This window comes from Dipodomys merriami, unplaced genomic scaffold (assembly GCF_024711535.1).
Source record: "Dipodomys merriami isolate MVZ:Mamm:240054 unplaced genomic scaffold, mDipMer1.0.p SCAF_19, whole genome shotgun sequence".
Lineage (NCBI taxonomy): Eukaryota > Metazoa > Chordata > Mammalia > Rodentia > Heteromyidae > Dipodomys > Dipodomys merriami.
In genome coordinates this window covers 2,919,475-2,938,448 of record NW_027203270.1, presented here as the reverse complement: position 1 = coordinate 2,938,448, position 18,974 = coordinate 2,919,475, and the positions used below count along the sequence as shown (strand labels likewise).

Genomic DNA, 18,974 nt, shown 5'->3' with positions numbered 1-18,974 from the left:
ATAAAAGAAGTGAAGACTCTGTATATCTTGATTAAAAAAAAACAATTGTTCAGAGAATGTTCAAAATCCAATTATGGAAAAAGTGATTGTACTTTTTGATAAATTCAAAAGAGTTTAATTGAAGAGTTTAATTTAGATCACACAACGACCACATGATGGCTGCTTTGCCTTGGCAGAACCTGGGATCTCTGTTCTCCATCCGTGTTGTCGGACTTTCCCTGGCCTGCAGCTACTTATCCCCACAGGACAGCTGTCCCCTCTGCCACTGGGCAGTTGACAGGTAAGGAAGAGAAGGCATGTACATTCATTGTCCTAGACTCCCCAGATTTAAATCGCCATGCTTCCCCTATCCAAGCAGAACTCCTACAGCTCCCACCTTGCAGGCCTCCTTTACAGTGGAAATGGGGAATTTGAGAGTCCTGAAGAAAGAGGCTTAGATACAGGGCCCCTAGTGTGTCTCTTGAGAAATGAACTTTCCAGTATTTTCAGGGCTGAGCTGCTTTGAAGGGGTTCGAGGCAGAGAGAGAGGACGGCCTGATGGGCCAAGGATGGGGGGGGAGGGGGGGTCTGGGGTGTGGTGGTATCTTCCATTCCTACCACAGCAAATGCACTTCTCCTCTTTGAAGGGAGTGAGAAGGAAAGAGGGAATGGCAGTCTGCTCAAGGCTTAGCTCTCTCTGATCTACAGAGAGATGAGGCAGCGTTTGCCTGTAATCAGCAGGGACCCCAACCACACCTGGATCCTGGCTTCCCCTGGCACATGCCCCCCCCCCCCCCCCGCCTCTCCCCAGCTTCCCTCCTCCTTTCTCCCTCTCTCATACAAGTCTCACGGACTTTTCTGCCCTGGCTGGTATTGAACTGTGATATTCACATGTCAGCCTCCTGAGCAGCCAGGATTTGAGGCATAAGCCACCAATGCCTGGCTCCCTTTTCTCTTGCTATAAATTCTGACCGGTTCTAGGTGTGGACTTGGTCACCATCTCTATCTGCCCTATTGATTCAGTGTGAAATATCCAGCCCTCCCTTTCCTCCCTGCCCCACCCCTTCTGTTTAAGGCTGACCAATCTCTCCTGAAAGGTGCTGAGCCCCAGCAGTTGAGAAGAATCATAGGTTGGCTCACATGGAGATGTCTATGTATTGGAGGGTGGGGAAGGAGGCGGTGTTTTAGGTGGTGAGGTGGCTTGTGGGTGCTCCTGCACTGTAGTGGTAGTGGGGAAGTTAGTGGCTCTCCTTGGGCTTTATCAGAACTGGATGTTTGTGTGACACCCACCTATTCCTACACAATGATGCTAGAGACACTGAGAAGGTAGTTGGACTATATTGGGACAGTTCATCTGTGTTCTTGAAGTCACCAAAAAGCCTTAGAGCTGCCACCTTTTACTGAGGAAGAGAAGAGAAAACATGGATAGGTTTGGTGGTGCTAAGCCTTAACTTTCTGCTTAGGTTGGGGCATTTCACTTTGGAACCTCAATCACAGGCAGGAAGCCGACTGCTGAGCCTCACTAAGCTGTGGAAAGGAGGCTCGGTGTTTTCTGATGGGCTCCCCTATTTTTCTCCTCAGGGCTTTGCACATCAGGAAGCCAGGTGGTCCCCCCCATGTCAAGCTGGCTGTGGAGTGGGATAGTTCTATCAAGGAGAGGTGAGTTCATGGAATCTGCCTCCTGGTGACCTCCCTGGGCCCACAAACCTTCCCTGGACTCAGTTTCTCTGGAATGACTGGAAGGCAGTGTGTGAGCAAATACTTGACCCATCCCCCCTGCAGACCTTAGTGAGTACCATCTGATGGAGAAAGCCAGGATGCTCCTGGTAATTGTGATGATGGGGGGGGGGCCCTGGGCATCCATTGCTTACATAGCCCTCCCCCTGGGATGCTCATGCTCTGGGCACTTTATTTGCCCTTTACTATTCATCATAGCCTATGGGTGGGTACCATAAGGTAGATACTATTCTGCTCCATACTTCTCTGCAGTGGAGACTGAGGTACACAGGAGGGTAAGCAGTTGCTTAAGTCACACAGCTCGTATATGCAGAGCTGGGATTTGAACCCAGGACATCTGACTTGAGTCCAGCTCTTTATCATGTTTCTTTTTTTGGGGGGTGGGGTCCAGTTGTTGGGCCTGAACTCTGGGCCTGGGCACTGTCCCTCAGCTCTTCAGCTCAAGGCTAGCGCTCTACCACTTGAGCCACAGCGCCACTTCCAGCTTTTTTTTTTTTTTTTTTTTGCTTATGTGGTGCTGAGGAATCGAACCCAGGGCCTCAGGCATGCAAGGCAAACGCTCTACCACTGAGCCACCTTCCCAGCCCTTTATCATGCTTCTTGACTCCCTTTATATCACTGATCATATCCAGCTTTATTTGTGAACAGAAATTTCGGTCCAATAGCGATTTATTAATCTCTCATCAGTATGCAGGCCTTATACTGGGCTGTGAAAAGCATGAATAAGCCCCAACACCTTGTCCTTCCAGACTTGCTAGAGGAAGACAGGTGATTCCCATAACAGAAAGTGAGCAGAGCTGGTGCTCATGGCTCAAGCCTGCACCGATCTGAGGATGGTGGTTTGAAGCCATCCTGGGCAGGAAAGTCCATGAAACTCTTATTTCCAAATAACTAGTAAAGCTAAAAGTGCAGCTGTGGTTCAGATAGTAGAGTGCCAGTCTTGAGCACAAAAACTCGAGTTCAAGTCCCATTACTGGTTTAGAAAGAGAAGTTAGGAAGGGAGGGAGGAAGAAAGTAAGAAAAAGAGAAACAGAAGAGAGAAAAAGGGAAAGAAAAAGAGCATATAGGAGAGTTCCAGGAACCACATTGGTTCCTATAGGGAAGGTACAGCTTTGCATTGCTTAATGCCCTCCACCAGGTTTGCTGTGAGGAGAAGACAGAGGAGACCCCTCTTGGAGGGGGAACCCCTGAATGCCACGGTGTCCTGTCTCTGTTCAGGCTATTCGGAAGCCTCCAGGAGGAGCGGGTCCAGGATGCGGACAGTGTGTGGCGGCAGCAGGCGGCGCACCAGCAGCCCAGCTGTACCCTGGACGAATGTTTTCAGTCCTACACCAAGGAGGAGCAGGTCCTGTCCTGGGGTCCTCTCCCTGGTGGGTGGTGGTGGTAGCGGTAGTAGTGGAGGCTGGCTGCCTCATTAGTAAGTTGACTGAAGGCTGTGAGGGAGGCCTCGTGCCTCATGATCCTGGGGCTTCTTTTACAGCTGGCCCAGGATGACGCTTGGAAATGTCCACACTGCAAGGTCCTCCAGCAAGGCATGGTGAAGCTGAGCTTGTGGACTCTGCCTGACATCCTCATCATCCACCTGAAAAGGTTCTGTCAGGTGGGGGAGAAAAGGAACAAGCTCTCCACACTGGTGAAGTTTCCACTGTCTGGCCTGGACATGGCCCCGCACGTGGCACAGAGGAGCACTAGCTCCAAGCCGGTGCCTGGCCCCTGGCCCTCCTGGCAGCAGCCGACCCACCTCCCTACTGCCTATCCGCTGGACTTCTTGTACGACCTGTATGCCGTCTGCAACCACCACGGCAGTCTGCAAGGTGGGCATTACACAGGTGAGCCTTGCCTTGCCTCTCTGCATGGGGTCGCCATGGCCACATGGCTCTGCTGTGGCCTGAGCCTCTGCTCCCCCCCCCCCCCGACCCCCGCTCCCCCATCCTCAGAATGCTGAGCCCTGTTGGCTCTCTGCTGGCTGACTGCTCCCTAGAGAGTGTGCACAAGGGACATCGACTTCACCCCTGGTTCCAGCTGAAGAGCTGACATCCTGCTTAGGCAAGTTAGAGGATACAATATAAAGTCAAATACTGCCCAAATTTTTCAGACATATCAGATGTCGGAGGGCAATTATTAGAACCAACAGTAATATTTATGCGAATCTTACTTATCAGATTTGGTATCTGTTTTTTTCCCTGTGGGGTGCTTTTTTGTTGTTTTTTCTTTTCCTTCCTTCCTTCCTTCCTTCCTTCCTTCCTTCCTTCCTTCCTTCCTTCCTTCCTTCCTTCCTTCCTTCCTCCCTTCCTCCCTTCCTCCCTTCCTCCCTTCCTCCCTTCTCTCTCTCCCTTCCTCTCTTCCTCCTTCCCACCTTCCCTTCCTTCCTTCCGTTTTTTTGTGCTGGTACTGGTACTTGAACTCGGGAAAAGCTGAGAAGACAGACACTCTGAGAACAGCCCAGTGGCATCTCTTTATCTTAAGGTCAGAATGCAGCCTTGTTCACATCTTGATTTTATACCAATGAGGCCCTGCTTGGATTTGTTTTTCTGTTTTACTTCCTGGCCTCTACAAGAATACCTTTGTGTTGTTCTAAGTAGCAGCAGCACTAGGAAACTTCCTGATAGTCTCTCATTTTCATCACCTTTCCCATCTTTGCATTGCCTTGTCTTTTCTCTGGGAGATAGGCTCAATTTCATCTTGTCACTGTGTCACTGCAGGGTCCCACTGTGGCTGGGAAGCACTCCTTCCTTCTCTTAGGTCTTTGTCAGAGCACTCTGGTTTGGTTCTTGACTAACCTGGCCGGGCCTTTTGTGGTACCTGACTGATTCAGTTCTGAGCTTCTTGGGGGCACATCCTGGTGAATGGCTCCCTTCCATACCTATCCTCCTCCACCTCCTCCAAGTGGACACTTGGACTTGAACTCCATCACCTTGGCTCCTGGAGTACCACTGCTGCCTCTGCTTGCTAGGCTCTCCAAATCTGAGCAGCTGCTTTCTCTCTCATTGTCATTTTGACGCTGGGGGTTTATTTCTTTCTACATACCGGAAACCTGGTCGTTACATTTCAGAAATGTCTGTTTTTAGAAATCTCAAATGCCTTCTGTTTCATCTTAAATATGTTGAATATGTGCTGAATCCCTCATTTCAGAACACACACAGCCTAAAAAAAGATAGATTGTGAAAAGTTTATCCCATGTATGTACCTTTCTTTTCCCTCCTATGTTCAAGGGTGACCCCCAAGACTCTCTCCCCCCCCACCCCCCGCTACAAAGGTGACCATACCTCGCCTCCATTCATGAGTAACTCTCATCTGTACCCCATATTCAAAGGTGATCCCACCTGCCACCACCCCCAGCATTCAACCACTTGTAATTACCTCTCATCTGTTCCATTCTTTCTGTAAATACCAAGCAATTAGGAGTGTATTTTCCTATCCATTCTATTACTTATTTCATGTATTTCCAATAAAGGTATTGCCTTTTTTAGATACATTTGGCATTTTTCTCTTTTTTCCCCCCTAAAATCTACCTTGGAAGCCTTTATAGATATATAAAAAGCTTCTCCATCTTCATCTATAAATGCACTGGACAGCTATGTCAATTTATTAAGTCAGTGCCCTGCAGGTGGACATTCGGCTGGTTCATTCTTTTGCTGTTACAGATATTACTCTCAACCCATTACATGTGTCATTACCTATATGTCCACGTTGATAGGTAGGGTGAAATCTCAGGATTGGGATAGCTTTGTGTGTGTGTGTGTGTGTGTGTGTGTGTGTGTGTGTGTGTGTGTGTGTGTGTGTGTGTGTGTGTGTGTGTGTGTGTGTGTGTGTGTGTGTGTGTGTGTGTGTGTGTGTGTGTGTTGGCAATACAGGGGATCAAACTCAGGGCTATTTGCATGTGAGGCCAGTGTTCTACCTCTCATAGGGTTCTGGTCATTTCCCCCTAGAAGATACCTCTTTGTCCCAACCACCACTCACTGAGTTCACTTAGTTCCTTCCTTAAGATGACATCTGCCATACTGAATATCTATGTTTGTGTTTGGGTACATTTGTGGACTTTGGCTTTTTTATTATTATTATTTATTTTTTGTCCCATTGACTGAAAGTTCCAGCCTATGAGTTTTACCTTGGTCTTTCTGGTCATTGGCTCCTAGCCTTAAGCTTATGCAGGGGCTGTCAGACATTATTCAACTCATTAACATAGAGAAAGAAATCCTTGCTTTGTTGATTCCGAGGTTAGGAAGCATTTCACAGTATTACAGAAGCCATATGAAGATTTTTAAGTAGAGGAGTATAAGCATAATTTTAATACACAGATTGAAATGTTCACTCTGGGAGAGGATGACCCCTCTAGCAGGAGGGGTCAAGAATGGGAGCTGGCCTTCCAGCTTGGGAGATGTTTCTGGGCTGCAAGTGAGAGTTGGTATTAGCAAAGTATTCATGCTTTGGAAGGAGAATCAGTAAGAATCGCCTTTGGATGCGGTATGGTAGGAAGGGAGAAGAAGAGCAAAGATGGACTCGTGGTGCCTGGCTCAGATTTGTGCAAGGGTCAGCACACTGTGGCCCAGTCTAGGGCCTGTGTATCACAGACGTTTAAAATAGTTCTCTAAAGGTGATAAGGAAAAAAAACAAAAGGAGCATGAAGGACATGTGGCAGAGTGTGTGTGTGGCCCAATGTAATCTGTAAAGCCTGAAGTATTTGCTTATCTGGCTTATTATAAGAATAGTTTACTAACTTCCAAATCAGTGGGTTTTGGTGGTGCTCCCTAAGCAAGGAAAAGTTATTTTGTCATGACTCTCCCAAAATCATGTTCATTATCTTTCCTTCAATGTTTGAGAAAAGAGGGATTCCAAAAATCCTAGTTTCTCTTCTCGTGTGTGTGTGTGTGTGTGTGTGTGTGTGTGTGTGTGTGTGTGTGTGTGTGTGTGTGTGTGTGTGTGTGTGTGTGTGTGTGTGTGTGTGTGTGTGTGTGTGTGTGTGTGTGTTGGGGCTTGAATCAGGGCTTTTTTTTTTTTTAACTCAAGGCTGGTGTTCTAACATTTGGGCCACAACTCCATGTCTGGGCTTTTGGTGATTAATTGGAGGTAAGAGTTTCCTGCCCGTACTGACTTCAAACAGTGATCCTCAGATCTTGGCCTTTTGAGTAGGAATACAGGTGTAAGCCTCTGATGGTCAGCCTAGTTAATACTTTATTGTATACCTGGGCAGAGATATTTTAAATCTAGAAAGCAATGGGTTGAAAGTTGACATTGTCTGGATGTATAATGTGTGACTCACTTTTATGGGAGATTTGCTGAATAAAGGCTACAGTATGAAGATTCATCTTAAATCAACCTACTGTAGCAGTAAGAATTGCGAGTATAACTTATGAATCATTGCAGAGTCTACAAATTCATTTTTGGCCCCAGATGGACTTCTTTTTTTTCCCCTTATTCTACTTGAAGCATGCCCAATTTTCAGTCAGCTCTTCCTTGGGAGCTGGAATCACTGAGACTTGGGGTTTGGCCCTTTGCAGCCTATTGCCGGAACTCTCTGGATGGCCAGTGGTACAGCTACGATGACAGCACAGTGGAACCACTTGGAGAAGATGAGGTCAACACCAGAGGGGCATACATACTGTTTTATCAGAAGCGGAACAGCATCCCACCCTGGTCAGCCAGCAGCTCCATGAGAGGTGGGCACGCCTGCTTTTTGGAGATGGGTAGGGAAGAGAAGGATGCTTAATTGAACATCCAGGACCAGGAAGGTTGGCAGGGATGGAAAAGAAGAAGTCCTGGATGCTGCTATAAAGAAACCCTAGACCCCTTAGACTAGAAGCCCATCCATCAGGCTGTGGGAAGGATAATATTGTAAACCAAGAAAGGGGAGAAGAATCATTTTTGGGTATCTTTGGCAGGTGAGTTTGGGAGTGTGGGGTTCCCTTTTCCCAGTCTCATATGGTGCTAGATTTAATTAATGTGTGCCACATATACCCAAGTGATTGCTGTTTGAAAGGGAAGGGCTGTTATAAAAACTACAAGACCTTTTTAGCAAATGTTGTTACTTAAAAGCATGCCAGTCATTTCTTTATTAGCCTCAAACTTGCTTGGAAATCTAGATGATTAAAACAGTGCCATAGCTAACCCTTTTATGTGACCCGCAAACCAGCCATTTTAGTCTTTGGGATGAAAGAGTATTTAAAAAAAATCAGCTGTGTACTGATGGCCTATACCTGTAATCCTAGCTACTCAAGAGACTGAGAGCTAGGGATCATGGTTTGAAACCAGCTCAGGCAGAAAAGCCAGTGAGATTCTTATCTCCAGTTAACCACCCAAAAGCCCAGAGTGGAGCTATGGCTCAAGTGGTAGAGAGCTAGCCTTGAGCAGATAAAGCTAAAGGACAGTCAGTGCCCAGGCCTTGAGTTCATACCCTAGTACTGGTGAAACAAAACACAACAAAAACAGATTTTCTCCTAGTTATTTCTGGGGGGGGGGGCGGGGGAGAATGGCCAGATGAAACCAAGATTTCTCAGCACGTCTAAATCAAACCTAATTCAAGTCTGCCTTCTATTTTTAAAATGTAGACATTGAAAGAACAATAAGATACTTAGTATGTGACAGAAAGGCTGGTTTTCTTATTGTCCAGCCCAATAAAGACCTGTTCCTCCAGATAAGAGTAGGTGTGCTATGCTGAAGCACTGATCTCTGGGTATGCCCCTCTAAGTCTACCTAGCTCATTTGTATGTTGATATATGGGAACTGAAGACCCAATGCTGTTAATCTGATTCTGTGGTAAATGATAAAGTCCTTTGACTGTGTAAAAACAAATAGGAAAAACTAGTTAGGAAGCCAGAGTTGGTGGCAAGCCATTTCATAGAAGGCATTTTTGTACTCATTAGTGAGTATGAAAAATTTGGTGCCCCAATGTCTCTATGAATTTGCATGCTGATCACCTGGGTGGCCATTCTTCATGGTTCCTTCAGTGCTATAGTCCTGGACAGAAGGTGAGCTTGAGGGTCTGGTTGTAAGATGCTCCCCCTAGAGCCCTGTGGGGATGGGCTGGGTCTAGCCTCTCCCTCTCTGTGCTTCCTGTGCAGGCTCCACCAGCTCCTCCTTGTCTGACCACTGGCTCATGAGGCTCAGCAGCAACAATGGGAATAGCACGGCAGGCAGCCTGCTCTCCTGGAGCTCTGCCCCCTGCCCTTCCCTGGCCCGGGTGCCTGACTCTCCTGTCTTCACAAACAGTCTTGGCAACCAGGACAAGGGTATGTTGGTTCAGTTTCCTGATTTTCATTTCATCATCTGTCTATCACAATCATTCCTCTGCTTTCTGAAAATTTGGTACTTCATAGGCTTGAGTCTAGCTAGAGTCGATCATTTTGAGAGGGTTTTGCAATGACCTGCCCTTACCTGTCTCCCTTCTCTCGTCTTGCTTTCCCATCCATAACCTGGGGTTGTTCATTGGTAAAGTCAACCAGCTACAGATTAAATATCTGGGGGGGGGAATTGTACCAGTGCCAAACACATAGACTTTTTTGTTATCATTATTTCCAATTCAATGTGGTATAACAACTATTTACATCACATTTCCACTGTATTAGGTAGTATGGCAATCTAGAGCTGATTTCAAGTATGTGGGAGGATGTATGATGACAACAGAAAGCCAAAACACAGTGAAAAACAGAGCTGGAATCATGACTTTTAGCAATAAAGCATCTGTTTAGAAGTTTTAGGCCCTGAGTTCAAAACGTAGTACTTCCCCCCCACTACAAAAAAATATTCCCCATTGTAAAAAAAGGGGGGGTCATATTTTATTTATTTATCCAGTTGTAGTAAGATTTGGAGCTATTGCCAGAGCATCTTGAATCTGGAAATCCAAAATCCAAAAACCTCCAAAATCTGAAATATATCACCATGGTACCACATGTGGAAAATATCCTCACCATGAAACTTTGTCTTAGGCACAAAATTTATTTTTTTTAAAGAAGTAAAATTATCTTCAGGCTATGTGCATAAGGTATATATGAAACAGAATACTTTTATATTTAAACTTGGATCCCATCCTTCCGATATCTCATTATGTATATGCAAATATTCCAAAACCCTGCACACTTCTGGTCCCAAGTATTTTGTATAAGGGATATACAGCCTGTACTGCTATAATATTTTTGTTCCTATCTTTTGGTGTACATATGTCTGCACTTCTGTTGGGGATACTTAGCATGGAATTGCTGGATTACAGAATATGATTCATTAGTTACTTGTTAACTTAAACTTACGTCACCATTGTCTCTAAGTACCTAGCATGTCTTGGCAAGTACCATGGGACACTATAGCAAGGAAATGAATGAATTTGGGTTTCAAGGGGATTGTACCTTACAGAATTGGGCAGATGTAAGAACCCCTTACTTTTGCAGTTATTAGGGAAACAACCATCTTAAAAAAATTGTTAGGGATCTCTCTCCTAGGACCATGTCCTGGGACAAGGGCATCTCCAGGTACTCTGTTGACAGATTTCCTCTGTGGTTCTAATGCGCAGCAGATACTTTGTTTTTCTCTTTTTCAGCTCTCACCAGATAGTTTCCTTTCAGTTTTCATTTCTTGTTTTGATCTACCTGGAATCTACAAGTTTCAAGTAGTAAGGTTATTTGGCTACCTTTTTTGTTCTTTCCCCCTCCCCTACCTAATTTGATTGAGCATATCTCTAAGCTATTCCATTTTGTGATCAAGTCCATCATTATTATTTTATAAATGATCTAGTGACATAAAAATAACGTGTTATCTATTTGAAGGATATGTTTTATCATAAGTACTAAAGAAAGTGAGTCTTTGAATTTGTGTGTGTGTGTGTCCAGGTTTGAACTCAAGGGATAGGGATTCTTAATCGGCTGGCGTTCAACTATTTGAGTCATGCCTTCAGCCCCACTTTTTAAAATTTAATTTTATTGTCAAGGTGATGTACAGAGGAGTTAGAGTTACATATATAAGGTAGTAAATACATTTCTTGTCGAACTTGTTACCCCTTCCCTCATTTTACTCCTGTTTATCCCTCCTACCCCCTGGCTCCACTTTTTAATTGGAAATGGAATCTCATGGATTTTTTTTTCCGGGGCTGGCTTTGAACCTCAGGCTTCCAGATCTCAGCCTTCTGAGTAGGTAGGATTATGGGTGTGAGCCACTGGCACCTGGCTAGACCAGTGTTTTTAAGCAAGCATTCCTTTATTCTTTGAGTTTTAATAGTTTCTGTCATATATTGTTAACTGTTTTGCTGATACATGCTTAGATCTTATATATGGTATTTTAATCATTATAATATTGCTCTTTATCTTGCTTTCTGTTTTTAAACTTTAGTTTTATTTTGTCAGTTGTGGAGCTTGAACTCAGGGCCTGGGCACTGATCCTGAGCTTTTTTGCTCAGACTAGTGCTCTACCACTTGAGCCACAGTGCCACTTCTCATTTTTCTCTGAGTAGTTTATTGGAGAGAAGAGTCCCATAGCCTTTCCTGCCTATGCTGGCTTCAAACCATGATCCTCAGATCTCAGCCTCCTGAGTAGCTAGGATTACAGGCTTGAGCCATCAGTGCCTGACTGTTTTTAACATTAAATTCTACTTTGTTCCAGCATAAGAATTTGACCCTCCCTTCTTTCTGTTTTTACTTGCTTCTTTTGCTTTGTGAATCTTTCCTTTCTCAGCATTTATCATCCACCACATTTCCTGCTAGTACATTGCTGAAAGAAGCTAATGCCCTGGGAGGCGTTCTACTTTTTTTTTTTTTAATTTTTATTTTAAGTAGTTACACAAAGGGGTTTCAGTTGGGTATTCTATTTTAACATTGCCTTCTCTTCTTTCCCCCAACTAAGTGAGAAATACACCTTTTCCCTATCCTTTCCCCAAAGGAGCACTTCAAAATATTTTGCATTTTAGGATTTTGCCTGATTGCCTTCAACTCAGATTTTGCTGAGCCAGTCTAGAAGTCTCTGATGCAAACTGCTGTTAGAATTCCTGCCTGTACACTCCAATTTGACTTGAGGTGACCTTGAACTGCATGGACAGCTCCCAGATGGTGGAGCCCATGGTCTACCCTGGCTTTCTGCTCTTCATACCCCCTGCCTCCTCTTCTCCCACTGCCTTCATTAAATCTCTGCAGAGTTACCTGGGCATGGAGTGGTCAGCAGCCTGGCTGGCCGCACAATCCTTGAGTCACAGTCCTTGGCTTTGAAGTGTTTGTAGCTGTTTTCCCATGGTCTCCCAGACCCGGGGTGGCAGGTGAGAAGCCTAGGCTGAACTTGTTCACATGAGTGTCACTTGTTCTTTCTGGCTGGAAGCATTTGAGATTCTCTCTTCTGACCTTGGAGTCTAGAAATTCTACCAGCTCTGCCTGGGATAATTTTGTGCGTCAGACCTTGGGGATACCTTTCCTTCTATGGACTCAGGACTTTCTCTGGAGAAATATTCTTTCATTTTGGCTAATTGTTGTTGCCTCTCCTGCTCTTCAGATTCCTTTGATTTGCCCGTTGGGTCTGCTGGCTCTGTCAGTCTTCTTTCTTCTCTCTGTGGTTACTCTTTCTTTATCATTTTGCTTTAACTTGAGATATTTCTTGCATTTTATCTTTCATTGTTCTTTTCTTTATCTCACTCATGTGGGTCTCAGTAGTGATCCTAAAAGTCTTTAATTCATTCATTTGTTTTTCGTGCTGGTACTGGGGAATTCAGGGCCTCATGCCCTTGCTTGGCTTTTTTTTTGCTCAAGGCTGGTGCTCAGCTACTCCATTTCTGGCTTTTTGTTTGTTGGAGATAAAAGTCTCATGGACTTTCTGCTCAGGCTGGCTTTGGACCTTGATCCTCAGATCTCAGACTCCTGAGACAGGTGTCTCTCTCAGATATGAGAGAGACCAGTACATTAGCATAAATTGGTTGCACAAAGAGATTTCATTACAGTATTTACATACATGGAATAAGTATAATGTACTTTGATCAAATTTACCCTGCCCACTCTTTTTTTTTTTGGTCCTGTCGTGGGGCCTGAACTCTGGGCCTGGGCACTGTCCCTCAGCTCTTCAGCTTAAGGATAGCGCTCTACCACTTGAGCCACAGCAACACTTCTGGCTTTTTTTTTTTATTGCTTATGTGGTGCTGAGGAATCGAACCCAGGGCCTCATGCACGCAAGGCAAGCGCTCTACCACTGAGCCACCTTCCTAGCCCCCTTCCCACTCTTTATTGAACTTTATTCTTTTATTTGGCATGCTGGGGTTTGAACTCAGGACCGTGTGCTTGCTAGACAGGGGCTTTACCACTTGAACAGTGTCCTGAGCTCCTTTTGCTATAGTTATGTTTAAGGTAGAGTCTCAAGTTTTTGCTTGGGGTGGCTTCAGATTTCCTACCTACGGTCTCCTTCATAGAAGAAAGCACTATGCCTGGCTGTTGATTGTGATGAGGTCTCACTAAGTTTTTGTCTGGGCTGCCCTCTGTGATTCTTCTGATCTCCAGCTCCCAAGTAGATGGAATTACAGGAGTACGGCACCACATCTGGAGTCATTTATTGAATTTTAAATCCTAGAAGTCACACTTTTCAGTATCCAGTGTTCAGTACATGTGTCTCTTGGAGATTCAAGTTAATTGGTTACGTTGGCATTTGTTTTCTCCAGTAGCTGTTTCTTTAGTGGCTGGCTTTCATTCTTCCTATTTTTCTTACTGTCTGACTGCAGGACCCCTTTAAATGTATTTCTGCCCATAGAGTTCTGTTCTACCCTCTCCAAAGGGGAGATATTTTTAAGATTCTGGAAAGGACCGTGAGTTTGGATCCTAGGTTGGTAGTGTGACAGCCAGAATTTCTCTTGCCCAGCCTCATGGTACTGGCTCAGACTGGGAGGTGGGCAGATCTCAGTTCATCTTTGTGGCTCTGTCTTACTTTTGTCAGTAGAGGGTAAAGGAGAAGACATCTGGATGTCTGGTTGGACCTGGATGTCACGCTGATTTCCATAAAGAAATGATTACCAGGCTCAAAGGAAATTGCAAAAAACACAAGATACAGCCAGTGGTTCATACCTTTAATCCTCACACCTGTAATCCAAGCAACTCAGGAGGGTAAGATCTGAGAATAGTGGTTCAAAGCCAGCTTGGGCAGGAAAATCCATGAGACTCTTATTATCTCCAATTAACTACCAGAAAAGCCAGAAATGGAGCTGTAGCTCAAGTGGTAGAGTGGTAGCCTTGAGCAAAAATGTTCAGGGACAGTGCCTAGACCCTGAGTTCAAGCCCCAGGACCAGCATACACACACACACACAAACAAACCACAAGGGATGGAAATGTGGCTTAGTGGTAGAGTGCTTGCCTAGCATGCATGAAGCCCTGGGTTCAATTCCTCAGTACCACATACACAAAAAAAGCCAGAGTGGTGTTGTGGCTCAAGTGGTAGAGTGCTTGCCTTGAGCAAAAAGAAGCTCAGGGACAGAGTTCAAGCCCTAGGGCTGACGTGCACGTGCATGCACATGCATACACACACACACACACACACACACACACACACACACACACACACACACACACACACACACACACACACACACACACACACACACACACACACACACACACACACACACACACACACACACACACACACACACACACACACACACACAAACCCCAACAAAAAGCACAAAAAAGAAAAATAATGTAAGGGTGGAGAGGTTCTATAATGGTCTTTAACAATGAAAGACATCTTGCTCCCAGAATCCCAGCAAATCTGTCTCCCAGGAGAGAGATTTTAGGACTTGCATCCCCCTTGCATAAGATATGGGATGTTGAGAAGCTGGTGAGCAATTACCTCACCGTGTGTATGTGCTTACTCATTCCATTCCATTCTTTCTTCTCCATTCCATCTACATCTTCCTTCTCCCTTGGAGATCTTCTTACAGCAGAGCAGTAAATAGAATGGAAGAAAAATGAAGAAAGGTTGCTTTTCAGGACAGCCAGGAGAAAGACGAGAACCCAGCTCTCTGGGTTTCTGCTTCCTATGCAATGTGGTAGATGCTGCTGTGGGTCTTGGCCTGGGACCAAGCTACCTGGGAGGCAGTGATTAGGAAGATTGCAATTTGAGTCCATCTGGGCAAAAAGTGAGCAAGCCCCCCTTTTAACAAACATACTGGATGCAGAGATACATGCCTATCATTCCACTCCTCCAGGAGGCATAAATAGAATTGCCATTTAGGTTGGCCCGGAAAAATATGCAAGATCTACTAAAAATCCAAAAAGGACTGGAGGCCTGGTTCAAGTGGTAGAGCATCTGCCTAGCAACTATAAGGCTTTGGGTTCAAACCTTAGTTAGTTACTGGGAATAACTAAACAACAAAACCCAGCTATGTAGGACAGTGGCCAAGTCCTCTAGCCCCCTGCCAGGGCTTTAGCCATGCTCTCCCATGATGAAAAGGGCTTTGTCCTCCTAATACAAAGCTGCCCTTTCTGCACTTGCCAGGGCTGTGGGAGAGGGGAAGAGAAAACTTCACAGGTCTCTCTGACTCCAGAGCAGCTTGCACCTTTCCTGAGGCAGGGGAATTTAATGATGGAAAAGAAGGAAGGTCAAGGCAGACTGCGACAACAAAGTATTTTGGGTAAAATTGTGTCTATTCTTGGTAAATCTAAAGAAGCACTGTAAAGGAAAAAGAAAGTATCTGAAGTTATCTGTAAAAAACATGAAAGGTCAAGTCCTTGCAAACCTCTGAGCTGCTTCTAGATTCTTCCTGTGGTGAGTCTCGAGCATCTTTCTCCCCCCATGGTCCTTTCTTGGGAAATGACAAGAAAGTGATAGGCAGATGGCTTCATTCAGCAGAGTTCTCTGGGGTCTTGCTCTACCTAAGCTTGCACCTGTGCACCTGCTCAGGTCTTCCCTTTCCTGTACTTCCTGTGGTCTTTTTAGGGGTAGTGGTACTTTTTCCTTTTCAGAGTTCCTCTGTGTCATATTCCATTTGGGCTGTTGTGATAGCCTGGGAAGAAGGTCCCTGAGACTCTACCTCCAAAATAACCAGAAAAATGGCTGGGATGGCACAAGTGATAGAGCTCCAGCTGTAAGCAGGCAAGCTGACTATATCTGAGAACTTGAATTCAAATCCTCGTAGCAGGAAGTAATTAAATGCATCTGTACGAAGCAGGTACAGACGATCCTATTTCTTGTGATTCCCTGTGTGATACAATAGGACAAGCACTCACATTGTGCAACATTTACATTGTACTAGGTAGGCATGATGACTGAAAGCCTGTGGAAGGGTGTGCCTGGGTTTGGTGTAGATACTCAGCTGTTTTACCTCAGGGGATGTCTGCAGTTGTATCTGAGGGGCTCCTGCAACTAGTCCCTCAGTACGTATCAAAGGACAGCTGTCCCTTCCTTGACTCTGGCTTTCCCTGTATAAATGCATTCTTCTCTGGAGAAGTAGGTGAAGCCACTGGGGTCCTCTTGGGTGTCATTGCAAAGTGGATGACATTGCCCTCGGCAGTGACTTGAGAGTGATTTAGATGCTCGTGGTCTCTTTCAGGTGGGCTGGAGTCCAGACCTCTGGTTCGGGGCTTGCATGGTCGAAGCATCAGTATGAAGGCACCCACCTCTTCCCGAGTCAAGCATGGGCCCTTCAAAACCATGCCCCTCCGCTGGTCCTTTGGGCCCAAGGAGAAACGACCTGGTGCATCTGTGGAGTTGGTAGAGTACTTGGAGTCTCGACGGAGACCACGCTCTACCAGCCAGTCCATTGTGCCTCTGCTGATGAGTGCTGCTGGTGGGAACGAGAAGTCAACATTGCCAGGCTTCGATGTCACCCTTTCTGCTAATGGCGATGACAGCAGCCAAGCCAATGGGAGAGGAGCAGCGGGGTTCCCTTGTCCTTCAAGGTACCCAAACCACCACCTGGCCCCTGGATCCTTAGATGGTCTGAACGCAGCCAGGACGCTGAAGGAAAACGTAAGCCAGGATATCCGGCTTCCCAAAAAGTTTGACCTGCCCCTCAGTGTGATGCCCTCGGTGGGGAATGAGAAGCCAGCCCGCGCGGAGGGCCAGAAGAGTGCCAACTGGAAAGGAAGTGGCCCAGTGGGAAGCCAGAGCAGCCCATCATCCCCCTCTGTGGCTTTGTCTAGAAATATTAAGGACACTGGCCGAGGGACCTTGCCCAAGATGAAGGCTGCTACAGAGGAAAGGGTCTGTGAGAAAGACAGGCTCCCTCAGGGGACACTCACTCTTCTGAGGTCCATGTTTTGGAAGAAAGAGCATAGGAAGGTTGACAGGGCTGAGGGCTTGCCACCAGTACCCCCAGTGTCCCTGGCAAGTGGCAGGCTGAGCCCTGCTTTGGATGGGCAGGCTCAAGGCTCATCTCCTGCTCTCAGGATACGAGAGAGCCTGATCAGGGGCTCTGGTAGCCACCTGGAGAGGGACGTCCGATCTGCACCCAGCTCTCTCCACCTCCCTCGCAAAGCTGGCAGACCCCCCAGAGCCAGTGCTACTGGTGCCCCCCAGAGGAGTGTTCCAGGAGAGCAGACTTCTTATGGTACCTTGCAAAGGGTGAAATACCACACTCTTTCCTTAGGTCGAAAGAAAACCTTACCAGAGTCCAGCTTCTGAGAAACATTTGGGAACTATGTGAAACTGGAACTGGGCACTTGGCAGCTGTGGGAAGCCTGGGTTCAGCATGGCTTTTCTCACAAGTTTTCTTGTGAGCCCTGAAAGTAAAAGAAAAACTCCACAGCTGAACTTCCAGCGTCTAATGTCCCAGTAGTCCTGTGTCCAAATAACCTACTGTATTGTTGGGTGCTTTGATACATCCTGGCCACTAGAGGATGATATCGGGTCAATATAACCATTTCAAGAACTGATATTTTGCTAAACTAATTCCAGAACCTGAGTATTAAAAAGAGTCTTCAATGTCATTTCAAGTACTATTACTGGCTTCTCCTTTTTTTTTTCCTCTTCAAAAAAGATTTAATAGTGGACTTATACATTTTTTTCCATGAGATGCTTTTCTGGCATAAGCATCAAAGATGTCAAGAAAAGAAAAAGAGAAAGAAAGAAATGGTAGTAACAATAAAGCAAGAGTCTAGGAGAGTTGGAAGAGAAAGTGCTGATATTTTAGGAGAGTATTTAATATATAACAAACTAATTGTTTTAAAGTTTGTCAAGTTATTTTAAAAAGATAGCTATTTTGATACCAGAAAAATGACCTTTTTTTAAATAAAAAAATGGAAGTATGAGATCTATGTACAATTTTAATAAAGTTATGTTGGTGAAACCTGAAAAATATCTGAATGATTCAAAATGACCTTGTGTCTTTCATACTGAGTAGAGTGTGCATTCCTGTCATCACGTGAATTCTTTCTGATATTTAAAAGTGCTGTTTGTTGAAATGACTGCTGTTATCTAATGAAATAGACATCTTGGGCGGTGTTCTGTCTCTAGAGGTCTTAGGCCTGAGAACCTGGGATTCTGAGCCTGTCTCATACCACATGTTTCTTACATTGCTTTGTACAATCTATCATTTCTTACTAAGAAAATGCTAAGCTAGATCCTAGGCATGGGGCTCAACAGTGGCTGGCCTTGAATTCTATCCTTTTGTTTCAGCCTCCTGAATACTGGGATTGCAGGTATCACCACATACTTTGTCCAATTTTGGAGCAACAGAAAGAGGCAATGATGGGCTGGGCATGGTGATGCACACCTGTGGGAGGTGAAGGTAGGAGGAATGTGGTTGGAACCTAGCCTGAACAAAAGTTTAAGACTGCACCTAAAAAATAAACTAAGATAAAAGCACTGGGAGCTAGGCTGGAGTGGTAGAGCACCTACCTAATAACAGATACAAGGCCCTGAATTCAAATCCCAGTACTAATAGGTAGATCGAAAAATAGATGAGGCAAAGACAGGATGAATGGATGGATAGATAGACAGATAGACAGACAGACAGACAGACAGACAGACAGACAGACAGACAGACAGACAGACAGACAGACAGACAGACAGACAGACAGATAGATAGATAGATAGATAGATAGATAGATAGATAGATAGATAGGGCAAAGGACATTTGGGCCTTGGTGGGTCTATGTGTTATCTCAGGTCTCCAAGGATGCCCAATTTTCCTTTATATCCTCTTTCCTGAGGCTGCCTTTCCCCCAGAAAGTACTGCTTGTGCAGTTTGTAAAACAGCCTGGGAAATGCCGAGCCAGGTTTCTGCCCAGATTGGAGGCATCAGGCCTGTGGTGCCAGCCTGGGAAGCATGCTTGTAGGCCATGGGCATCTGGGCAGGTGATAGATGGGAGTGAGT

The 18,974-nt window shown here is 45.4% G+C and overlaps 1 protein-coding gene across 3 annotated transcripts in view; it reads left to right on the top strand.

The window, feature by feature from the left end:
- Usp43 (ubiquitin specific peptidase 43) overlaps nt 1–17,936 on the top strand; it is a 48,905-nt gene extending 30,969 nt beyond the window's left edge. For 2 of the 3 annotated variants that reach the window (XM_070026970.1, XM_070026973.1), the window contains exons 9-15: nt 177–280; nt 1,561–1,638; nt 2,935–3,061; nt 3,197–3,545; nt 7,215–7,373; nt 8,775–8,942; nt 16,209–17,936. In XM_070026970.1, coding sequence (XP_069883071.1) covers nt 177–280; nt 1,561–1,638; nt 2,935–3,061; nt 3,197–3,545; nt 7,215–7,373; nt 8,775–8,942; nt 16,209–17,281 — 2,058 coding nt within the window. In that variant the 3' untranslated portion in view covers nt 17,282–17,936. The remainder of the gene's footprint in view (nt 1–176; nt 281–1,560; nt 1,639–2,934; nt 3,062–3,196; nt 3,546–7,214; nt 7,374–8,774; nt 8,943–16,208) is intronic. The other variant, XM_070026971.1, reaches the window with a different exon arrangement.
- The last annotated feature ends 1,038 nt before the right edge of the window (nt 17,937–18,974 follow it).